This window comes from Symphodus melops (genome assembly GCF_947650265.1).
Source record: "Symphodus melops genome assembly, contig: scaffold_409, whole genome shotgun sequence".
Taxonomy (NCBI): Eukaryota; Metazoa; Chordata; class Actinopteri; order Labriformes; family Labridae; genus Symphodus; species Symphodus melops.
Genome location: NW_027636419.1, coordinates 7,501 through 19,401, shown reverse-complemented (window position 1 = coordinate 19,401; position 11,901 = coordinate 7,501). Strand labels below are relative to the sequence as shown.

The window sequence follows — 11,901 nt, the reverse complement described above, 5'->3', positions numbered from 1 at the left end:
CACTGCAGTAACCTGTTACACTGCAGTAACCTGTTACACTGCAGTAATCTGTTACACTGCAGTAAACGTGTTACACAACAGTAACCTTGTACACTGCAGTAACCTGTTACACAGCAGTAATCTGTTACACTGCAGTAACCTGTTACACTGCAGTAACCTGTTACACTGCAGTAACCTGTTACACAACAGTAATCTGTTACACAACAGTAATCTGTTACACTGCAGTAACCTGTTACACTGCAGTAATCTGTTACACTGCAGTAATGTGTTACACTGCAGTAATGTGTTACACTGCAGTAACCTGTTACACTGCAGTAATCTGTTACACTGCAGTAATCTGTTACACTGCAGTAATCTCTTACACTGCAGTAACCTGTTACACTGCAGTAACCTGTTACACTGGAGTAACCTGTTACACTGCAGTAACCTGTTACACTACAGTAATCTGTTACACTGCAGTAACCTGTTACACTGCAGTAACCTGTTACACTGCAGTAATCTGTTACACTACAGTAATGTGTTACACTGCAGTAACCTGTTGCACTGCAGTAACCTGTTACACTGCAGTAACCTGTTACACTGCAGTAATCTCTTACACTGCAGTAACCTGTTACACTGCAGTAATCTGTTACACTAGAGTAACCTGTTACACTGCAGTAATCTGTTACACTGCAGTAATCTGTTACACTGCAGTAACCTGTTACACTGCAGTAATCTGTTACACTGCAGTAACCTGTTACACTGCAGTAACCTGTTACACTGCAGTAACCTGTTACACTACAGTAATGTGTTACACTGCAGTAACCTGTTGCACTGCAGTAACCTGTTACACCACAGTAATGTGTTACACTGCAGTAACCTGTTACACTACAGTAATGTGTTACACTGCAGTAACCTGTTACACTGCAGTAACCTGTTACACTGCAGTAACCTGTACATAATTAAAGCCATGTGCACACTACAGATCTGTACACCCCTCTAGTTTAACCCCAGACTAACAAGCATCTATAAAGATACATTTATTTTGTCTGCTTTCTTTTTCTCTGCAGCATTTGATATTGTGAGCTTAGCATCGTGACATCGAAGGCTTATGTATTGAACTTTATCTGACTTTGGAGACTTTTCTTTTTTTCTTTTTTAGATTTTGAATTAATCTGAGAAAAATGTTTTAATATGTAACTCTGAGAATTTTTTTTTTTATCCAACCTGAGTCTGAAAAGTTTTTTTCGTTCACAGATGGGCTGAAACTCTGAATGAAACATCTGTGTTGATGATTTGATTGGACCATATTCTGTCTTAGATTCAAATATGTATCTATATTATTTAACACGAAGAACAAGTGTATGAAATCAAAATGAAAAACATGAAGTAATCTTAAATTATTTAGTGATCGTAACATTATTTATATCAAATTGAAATACGTCCATGACATCCTGATGTTCAAACTAGTACATTAGTGTTGCAGCAGTTAACATGATGACAGTTTTCACACTTTGTTTCTTTGCTTTTGAACCTTTACTGACATATTTGTTTTAATGTAATATAAGGCTCATTTTAACCTGCTATAACCATCTACGTGTGACCTCCCCCAGCTGTACGAGGGGCGGGGCCTATGCATGATGGACACCTTCAGTGCATCAACATCCGAACTCTTCTTGATCTGCGTTGGTTAAACTAAGAGGAGAATCGACTATGAAATGTAAAGAGTGAATCACAGCGCCCTCTGCAGAGTTTATAAAACAGCAGAATCCGTTTTTCTTTAGACTTTCGAGCTTCACTTCCTCTGTGTGATCTGTTTGTGTTCAGTGTGCTCATGTTTGAGATCTATACTCTCATCTTTAATCTTTCAGCCTCTGGACAGCGTTTATGGAAGATTACTGTGTTAAACTTAAACCTGTGCGAGCTTTGAACTGCAGACAGTTGGATATGTATTTTTAAAACGTATCATGTCAAGTAGAAGTAACTGTTCAAGTGCCATTAACTGTGTTCATGATGCTCACTGTTTAGAATAGTTACCATGTTATTTTGAAGATCATGTCAGCAGGATTAAGGTTTCTGCACACGTGCAGGTGTCTCTTTAAGCTGATGTGTTCGAAGGTTCTTAGGCTTCTGTGATGAACTCACACACACACACACACACACACACACACACACACACACACACACACACACACACACACACACACACACACACACACACACACACACACACACACACACAGACAGAACACTACGTGAACCTGTGATCAGGTGGAGATTGTGTCATTCTAAACGGCTCTTAGTGCAGATATGATTTGCGGTGGCTGGCTTTAACAAACATCTACATCATTTAATATTCAGAGATATGTTCAGTCTTTGATGTCAAACTGTGGGGTTTACCTGTCTCACTTCAGTCTGTACCTGAATCACTCTTATGCACTCTTAAGCCAAACAGAAATGTACACTCGATGTAACCAATGACTGTTCAATGATTAAAGATGACTGAAACACAACCTCGCCGCGTCTCCGTCTCACTTTTATAACAAGGATGAGTTTAAGTTGCATGTGTGGAAACTTTTTCTCCTCATTTTCATTTGATGGCGAAATGTGGAGTATTACACATGGACATGCAGTTCCTCCAGTGTCCACTAGAGTCTGTCTCCTGCAGTGAGTCAGTCTCCATAGAGCTCTATGTTAAAATGTCCAACTTTACAGCTGCAGTTCCTCCAGTGTCCACTAGAGTCTGTCTCCTGCAGTGAGTCAGTCTCCATAGAGCTCTATGTTAAAATGTCCAACTTTACAGCTGCAGTTCCTCCAGTGTCCACTAGAGTCAGTCTCCTGCAGTGAGTCAGTCTCCATAGAGCGCTATGTTAAAATGTCCAACTTTACAGCTGCAGTTCCTCCAGTGACCACTAGAGTCTGTCTTCTGCAGTGAGTCAGTCTCCATAGAGCTCTATGTTAAAATGTCCAACTTTACAGCTGCAGTTCCTCCAGTGTCCACTAGAGTCAGTCTCCTGCAGTGAGTCAGTCTCCATAGAGCTCTATGTTAAAATGTCCAACTTTACAGCTGCAGTTCCTCCAGTGTCCACTAGAGTCTGTCTCCTGCAGTGAGTCAGTCTCCATAGAGCTCTATGTTAAAATGTCCAACTTTACAGCTGCAGTTCCTCCAGTGTCCACTAGAGTCTGTCTCCTGCAGTGAGTCAGTCTCCATAGAGCTCTATGTTAAAATGTCCAACTTTACAGCTGCAGTTCCTCCAGTGTCCACTAGAGTCTGTCTCCTGCAGTGAGTCAGTCTCCATAGAGCTCTATGTTAAAATGTCCAACTTTACAGCTGCAGTTCCTCCAGTGTCCACTAGAGTCTGTCTCCTGCAGTGAGTCAGTCTCCATAGAGCTCTATGTTAAAATGTCCAACTTTACAGCAGAAATAAACATGTTTACCGGGGACAAAATTAAAGAAACATCATCTATGAATTTTATACAGAGCTTTAATACAATAAGTATAAATGACACTATATGTTGTGTTAAGGTTTATAAATGTATAAATGTGTTATTTAGTTTGTGTATGAAACCTCTGTGTTTTAATGAGCCGTGTCTAGAAATCAGAACTATTATTGTAAACATGTAAGAAGGTGGATATGAATACAGAATTGATCTGACTAAAAGAAATGAGTCATTCAAATCAGTTAATCAGTGAGAGCGTCAAAATCAGGCTACGACGTTCTAAACGACGTTCTTCTTCTAAATGTAAAAAAACTTAAATATAAAAGTTGAAATCATAAAGATAAAATATGACACACTTTGAATCAGGCATGATACATTTAAAAGGAATAAGTGAACATGCTGACGTAGCATCACAAAGTTTCATTAAACTCTTATTTTGAAAGGCCTATGGCACAATATGGTCAGTCCCAAACTGTCAGAATCACCTGACAGCCAGGTAAGGTGCTGAACTTATTTATAGTTATTACAGTAAACAGTGCAATATATAAGGGGGGGTGGGTGTCCTGGACCCTCAGGTGTGTGGGCGGGGTTTGTGGTCCTCAGTTGGGGTCAGACTGAGGGTCACATCCTGGTCTCCTCTGGGAGGCAGTTCATGTAGTCCTGCAGGGCCTGATGGAGAGGAAGCCACTTCTTTATGGACGCTCTCAGAGCGATGATCCACCTGAGTATGACATCACAGACATCAGCATGAACACACCTGTTCTACATGAACACACCTGTTCAGCATGAACACACCTGTTCAACATGAACACACCTGTTCAACATGAACACACCTGTTCAGTATGAACACACCTGTTCAACATGAACACACCTGATCTACATGAACACACCTGTTCTACATGAGCACACCTGTTCAGTATGAACACACCTGTTCTACATGAACACACCTGTTCAACATGAACACACCTGATCTACATGAGCACACCTGTTCAGTATGAACACACCTGTTCTACATGAACACACCTGTTCAACATGAACACACCTGTTCTACATGAACACACCTGTTCAGCATGAGCACACCTGTTCAACATGAACACACCTGTTCAGTATGAACACACCTGTTCAGCATGAACACACCTGTTCAGTATGAACACACCTGTTCAACATGAACACACCTGTTCAACATGAACACACCTGTTCAACATGAACACACCTGTTCAACATGAGCACACCTGTTCAGTATGAGCACACCTGTTCAGTATGAACACACCTGTTCAACATGAACACACCTGTTCTACATGAACACACCTGTTCAGCATGAACACACCTGTTCAACATGAACACACCTGTTCTACATGAACACACCTGTTCTACATGAACACACCTGTTCAACATGAGCACACCTGTTCAGTATGAACACACCTGTTCTACATGAACACACCTGTTCAACATGAGCACACCTGTTCAGTATGAACACACCTGTTCAACATGAACACACCTGTTCAGCATGAACACACCTGTTCAACATGAACACACCTGTTCTACATGAACACACCTGTTCAACATGAACACACCTGTTCAGTATGAACACACCTGTTCAACATGAACACACCTGTTCAGCATGAACACACCTGTTCAACATGAACACACCTGTTCTACATGAACACACCTGTTCAACATGAACACACCTGATCTACATGAACACACCTGTTCAGTATGAACACACCTGATCTACATGAACACACCTGTTCAGTATGAACACACCTGTTCTACATGAACACACCTGTTCAACATGAACACACCTGTTCTACATGAACACACCTGTTCAACATGAACACACCTGTTCTACATGAACACACCTGTTCTACATGAACACACCTGTTCAGCATGAGCACACCTGTTCAGCATGAGCACACCTGTTCAACATGAACACACCTGTTCAGTATGAACACACCTGTTCAGCATGAACACACCTGATCTACATGAACACACCTGTTCAACATGAACACACCTGTTCAGTATGAACACACCTGTTCAGTATGAACACACCTGTTCAGCATGAACACACCTGATCTACATGAACACACCTGTTCAACATGAACACACCTGTTCAGTATGAACACACCTGTTCAGCATGAACACACCTGATCTACATGAACACACCTGTTCAACATGAACACACCTGTTCAGTATGAACACACCTGTTCAGTATGAACACACCTGTTCAACATGAACACACCTGTTCAACATGAACACACCTGTTCAACATGAACACACCTGTTCAACATGAGCACACCTGTTCAGTATGAACACACCTGTTCAACATGAACACACCTGTTCAACATGAACACACCTGTTCAACATGAACACACCTGTTCAACATGAGCACACCTGTTCAGTATGAACACACCTGTTCAGTATGAACACACCTGTTCAACATGAACACACCTGTTCAGTATGAACACACCTGTTCAGTATGAACACACCTGTTCAACATGAACACACCTGTTCAACATGAACACACCTGTTCTACATGAACACACCTGTTCAACATGAACACACCTGTTCAACATGAGCACACCTGTTCAGTATGAACACACCTGTTCAGTATGAACACACCTGTTCAGTATGAACACACCTGTTCAACATGAACACACCTGTTCTACATGAACACACCTGTTCAACATGAACACACCTGATCTACATGAACACACCTGTTCAGTATGAACACACCTGTTCTACATGAACACACCTGTTCAACATGAACACACCTGTTCTACATGAACACACCTGTTCTACATGAACACACCTGTTCAGCATGTGTTCGTGTTTTCTCACCGTTTGTTCTCGTTGGAGTTTTCAGCACACAGGTAAAAGGTCTTGAACTCGTCACACGGAGGTTTCAGCTCGATGGTGGATTTCTTTGATCCGCACGGTTGTTCTCTGACCTGATAACCCTGCAGGTAGATCCCACCTGAGGACACACAGTCAGTAATGACACTGTATTTAACTCTCTGTTCACACTGATGTTCTTAAGGAAGAAATGATGGAGGCTTCAACAGACGTAAGAACAGAGATGCAGCACGAGTGAAACAGGAGTCGACCTTGAGCATGTGTGGCTCGGATCCCGCTGTACAGAGACAGACAGCCGTCCTTCAGGATGCAGTAGTGCTGCACCCACATGTCTCTGCTTTTGTCCATCTTATGAAGAAGTCCCAAACACTCCGGGCTCTTCACGGCCAGCGGGGGCAGGCTGGAGTTATGTAGGGTCACATCCACCCACACATGTTTCTGCAACACAGACCAGCGTTCAGGTGAGGCTTCAGGTGACTGGATCCATTCTCATCAAACATCTGAACCAAAGTCCATTTCAATGTTACCTGTGTGATGGGGAGAACAGCTTTCTCCATGGCTTCAAGCCACCTGAAATCATAAAGACACACCTTCAACATGATGACCTCTCTTTAAAGTCAACATGATGAAACATCTCAGCGTTCAAACTTTTATTTTGAAGAATTATAAACACATGATCTTCTGTACCGCTTCATTTCCTGGTTGGACGTCGCACAGAAGAAGAACACTCGATTCCCACTCTGAGGTCGACACTTGAACACAAACGGTTTCCCCAGGGAGACGTCCACTCCCACCTCGGCCCCCTCCAGCTTCACCGCCAACGGAGCCCGCCCCTTCCCCTCATCCTGAAACAGACAGGAAGTGATGTCAGAAACCGTCCATGTTTGGTTCATACATGTCGGTAGGTGGAGGTGCGAGCTGCTGACCCGCTTGTGTCTGTAGTAGTAGAGGCAGCTGTCATGTGTGAGGACGAACCATCTCCTCCTCCAGCCTTTAATCAGACCCGACTGGGTGCGCTTGTGAAGGTAACCTCGGCAGGCTGGGCGGGGGGTGTTCGGACAGCGAGCGATATCTGAGCCGACGGTCAGCTTCAGAACATCTGGACCTACAACATCAAAAACAAAATCTGAGACAACAAATCATTTCTGTTTTTAATTCAAATATAAGCAGACAAAGTCTAAATCACACGACAACGACCTCTGTGCTCAGGCAGCTGAACTAAACATGACTCAGCAGAGTCCACACTGTGTGAGCAGCTCAGGCAGCTGAACTAAACATGACTCAGCAGAGTCCACACTGTGTGAGCAGCTCAGGCAGCTGAACTAAACATGACTCAGCAGAGTCCACACTGTGTGAGCAGCTCAGGCAGCTGAACTAAACATGACTCAGCAGAGTCCACACTGTGTGAGCAGCTCAGGCAGCTGAACTAAACATGACTCAGCAGAGTCCACACTGTGTGAGCAGCTCAGGCAGCTGAACTAAACATGACTCAGCAGAGTCCACACTGTGTGAGCAGCTCAGACAGCTGAACTAAACATGACTCAGCAGAGTCCACACTGTGTGAGCAGCGTACCTTGTCGTGCGAGGTCAGCGGCCTCAGAGTGCGGGATGCTCGTCACATCGGTCCCGTTAACAGCGAGGACGTAGTCTCCTACGATCAGACCGGCCTCCTCTGCAGCCCCATCTGAAACACATACAAACACGGTCTGAGAGGGACCTGGTTCACAGAGGACTCAGGGTCTAAACACGGTCTGAGAGGGACCTGGTTCACAGAGGACTCAGGGTCTAAACACAGTCTGAGAGGGACCTGGTTCACAGAAGACTCAGGGTCTAAACACGGTCTGAGAGGGACCTGGTTCACAGAGGACTCAGAGTCTAAACACAGTCTGAGAGGGACCTGGTTCACAGAGGACTCAGGGTCTAAACACAGTCTGAGAGGGACCTGGTTCACAGAAGACTCAGGGTCTAAACACAGTCTGAGAGGGACCTGGTTCACAGAGGACTCAGGGTCTAAACACGGTCTGAGAGGGACCTGGTTCACAGAGGACTCAGGGTCTAAACACAGTCTGAGAGGGACCTGGTTCACAGAGGACTCAGGGTCTAAACACAGTCTGAGAGGGACCTGGTTCACAGAAGACTCAGGGTCTAAACACAGTCTGAGAGGGACCTGGTTCACAGAGGACTCAGGGTCTAAACACGGTCTGAGAGGGACCTGGTTCACAGAGGACTCAGGGTCTAAACACAGTCTGAGAGGGACCTGGTTCACAGAGGACTCAGGGTCTAAGAGGGACCACTTGCTCACTTACTTGTGTCGACCTCAGTCACCACAATAGGTTTAGAGAACTGGATCCTGAAGCCCCACGGGTACTCTCCTGACCCCTTACTGATCCTCACCGTCCTTTCTCGAACTGAAGAGGAAGACAGACACGTTACCTGTTCAGCATCTCACCTGAGCTCAAACCACTACAACCTCAGTCATGTAGGGGGGCGGCTCTTACTCGACACGGCTCTGGTTCTGGTACTCAGACTGGGCGGGATGGATCCTGAGCTGACGTCGTCTCCCTGGTAGATCCAGGTTGAAGCATGAAACGTGTCCGTGTAGAATCCTCGATCCTCACCGTCTCCTACTGGGACGTCCAGGGACCGAGTGTCCTCTGATACTGCAACACAAAAACCTCTCTAAGTACATCACATATCACCTGGAGCGAGCACACACACACACACACACACACACACACACACACACACACACACACACACACACACACACACACACACACACACACACGCACGCACGCACGCACGCACGCACGCACGCACGCACGCACGCACGCACGCACGCACGCACGCACGCACGCACGCGCACGCACACACACACACACACACACACACACACACACACACACACACACACACACACACACGCAGACACACGCAGACGCAGACACACGCACACACGCACACACACACACGCACACACACACTTATTAGAGAGAGAGACAGAGAGAGAGAGAGCAGGGGGGTCAGGGGGTCAGGAGGTCAGGAGGTCAGGGGGTCAGGGGGTCCTCTGGGGTCAGGGGGTCAGGGGTCCTCTGGGGTCAGGGGTTCAGGGGTCCTCTGGGGTCAGGGGGTCAGGGGTCCTCTGGTGTCAGGAGGTCAGGGGTCAGGGGGTCAGGGGTCCTCTGGTGTCAGGAGGTCAGGGGTCAGGGGGTCAGGGGTCCTCTGGGGTCAGGGGGTCAGGGGTCAGGGGGTCAGGGGTCCTCTGGGGTCAGGGGGTCAGGGGTCCTCTGGTGTCAGGGGTCAGGGGTCCTCTGGTGTCAGGAGGTCAGGGGTCAGGGGTCCTCTGGGGTCAGGAGGTCAGGGGTCAGGGGGTCAGGGGTCAGGGGGTCAGGGGTCCTCTGGTGTCAGGAGGTCAGGGGTCAGGGGGTCAGGGGGTCCTCTGGGGTCAGGGGGTCAGGGGTCCTCTGGTGTCAGGAGGTCAGGGGTCAGGGGGTCAGGGGTCCTCTGGGGTCAGGGGGTCAGGGGTCAGGGGGTCAGGGGTCCTCTGGGGTCAGGGGGTCAGGGGTCCTCTGGTGTCAGGGGTCAGGGGTCCTCTGGTGTCAGGAGGTCATGGGTCAGGGGTCCTCTGGGGTCAGGAGGTCAGGGGTCAGGGGGTCAGGGGTCCTCTGGGGTCAGGGGTCAGGGGTCCTCTGGTGTCAGGAGGTCAGGGGTCAGGGGGTCAGGGGTGCTCTGGGGTCCTGGTCCTGACCTGACTCCTCGGTGATGGAGCTGTTGATGGAGCTTCCTGCAGCAGAGCTCCACTGTTTACTCTCTCTGAACAGTTTCCTCCTCTTGGCCCAGTGATCCGGTCCACTGCAGTCTGGCTCCTGGTGGACTCCCGGCTTCAGGTGCTCTCTGCCTTCAAGGCCAGCTGTTAACAATAACGGTCTGTTAGACTCCCACATTCAGTGAGGCGAGCCTCGGGTCCCAGCTGAGACCGGTTTAAGACTCTTTGACTAACATCACTCACCTCTGGACGTGGCGTGTCCGTCTGCTCTGCAGGTCAGACGCTCCCCACGCTCTGCGGACCCTCTGGCTGGACTTGATGCCCCCTTGGTCTCTGCAGACTCAGGTGGACAGGTCTGATCTGTGTCCTCGTGTGTGTTCAGGGAATCTCCTGCAGACTTGTTGTGATGTTTGTCCAAATAGGCACTTGGGGTCTCCCTCCTGTCCATCTGCAGGAGACTCTGCTGAAGGACACCGGCTGAGAACGGACTACATGAGGACCTCCTGAGTCCAGGTGGAGACAGATCAGAGTCCTGCTGGTCTGGATGGTGGAAGAAGTCTGCAGGATTGTTCTGCAGGATGTGTTCCTCTGAGCCGCTGCAGGACGGAGGGATCACCTGGATCATCAGGGACCTCCCACACAGCTGCTCCTCCTCTGTGGGGGGGGACAGGCTGGGACACCCCCCCATCTCCTGATCAAAGCCGCTGTCCGCTAGATCCATGTGGTCCACGCAGACACTCTGCATCACATCCTTCCGAAAGATGTCTCTGCTTCCTCCCCGACTTTCTTCAGTGACAGTGAACGCATCATCAGAGGAGGTGATGTAGTACGAACCAATCAGAGTCCGCTTGAATCCGTGGCTGCGTAAGGAGTTCAGACTTCCTGTCCTGAAAGCAGAGACGTAATCCTGGCAGTACTCGTCCGGGAGGGTACTCTCTGGATCGTCATAGCTCCTCATCAAGGAGGACAAAGATCCAGCACAGGCCACCAGGAGGTGCTGGTCCTGGTTCAGGCTGAGGCCCCCTGATGTCCCGGGATAAGTCTGACGTCTCTTCTTTGGAATGGAGCAGGTTCTGTGTCGCACCGCGGCGATGCTGTTGTTCCTGATGCAACGCTTCCCACGCTGTCCGCTGATGAAGTCTCTGGTGAAGCTGGACCTGTTGGTGGACAGGGACGGTCTGATGAGGGACGGCTCAAAGCTCTCGGGTTCTGATACCTGATCAAAGGAAGGGGATCGAGCAGAATACTGGCTGTGGTCCTGTGGGGGGAGGAGCTCTTCGAGTGGTCCGTCTGACAGCCTGCAGGAGGACAGGTCCCGGCTCAGCTCGTCCAGAACCGTCACTCTGAGGTCTGCAAACTCTCGGGGGGGCGGGATGTCCCAGAAGTCATCAGCACTGACGCCCTTCTGGAAGTGGTTCCTCTTCCCTGAAGGTCCTGACCTGAAGACAGGGGGAGGAGTCACACAAGGCGGACTCTCCAACATGAACTCTGACCTCTGTGGCCTGTGGGCGGAGTCTGAGCCAAAGGTGAAGCTGTAGTCTGAGCCGTGATTGGTCACGTGGAGTGACTCGTTGTTTGGCGTCCATGTCTTCCCACAGGTGGCGTGAGAGATCTGCTCGGTGTTCTGGTTCATGAAGAGGAAGGTGGTCTTGATCCCTGCGGCGTTCAGGGGGAGGAGCTCCTGGATCTCCAGCCTCACGTGTGACGCTGAACAGCTGATGTTCATGATGTTGGTGATCGGAGCCGACGGCTCGTCTCCAAACAAACGTTGCTGTGACCGCTGAAAGGTGATCTTTGGGTTTTCCTCGTCATCAACAGAGACGGACGTGACGATCTTCAGTCCTCTCTCTGCGTCCTCGGTC

The 11,901-nt window shown here is 48.3% G+C and overlaps 1 protein-coding gene across 2 annotated transcripts in view; it reads right to left on the bottom strand.

The window, feature by feature from the left end:
* Nucleotides 1–3,446: 3,446 nt before the first annotated feature.
* The window catches only part of pdzph1 (PDZ and pleckstrin homology domains 1), a 10,869-nt gene continuing 2,414 nt past the window's right edge, over nucleotides 3,447–11,901 (bottom strand). The window contains exons 3-13 of one of the 2 annotated variants that reach the window (XM_079373363.1): nucleotides 10,283–11,901; nucleotides 10,022–10,183; nucleotides 8,772–8,933; nucleotides 8,580–8,681; nucleotides 7,847–7,957; nucleotides 7,200–7,378; nucleotides 6,961–7,118; nucleotides 6,801–6,843; nucleotides 6,525–6,711; nucleotides 6,259–6,394; nucleotides 3,447–4,141 (exon numbers count right to left, since the gene is read on the bottom strand). The exon at nucleotides 10,283–11,901 is cut by the window's right edge and continues 226 nt beyond it. In XM_079373363.1, coding sequence (XP_079229489.1) covers nucleotides 4,042–4,141; nucleotides 6,259–6,394; nucleotides 6,525–6,711; nucleotides 6,801–6,843; nucleotides 6,961–7,118; nucleotides 7,200–7,378; nucleotides 7,847–7,957; nucleotides 8,580–8,681; nucleotides 8,772–8,933; nucleotides 10,022–10,183; nucleotides 10,283–11,901 — 2,959 coding nt within the window. In that variant the 3' untranslated portion in view covers nucleotides 3,447–4,041. Of the gene's footprint in view, nucleotides 4,142–6,258; nucleotides 6,395–6,524; nucleotides 6,712–6,800; nucleotides 6,844–6,960; nucleotides 7,119–7,199; nucleotides 7,379–7,846; nucleotides 7,958–8,579; nucleotides 8,682–8,771; nucleotides 8,934–10,021; nucleotides 10,184–10,282 lie in introns of those variants that run through there. The other variant, XR_013778574.1, reaches the window with a different exon arrangement.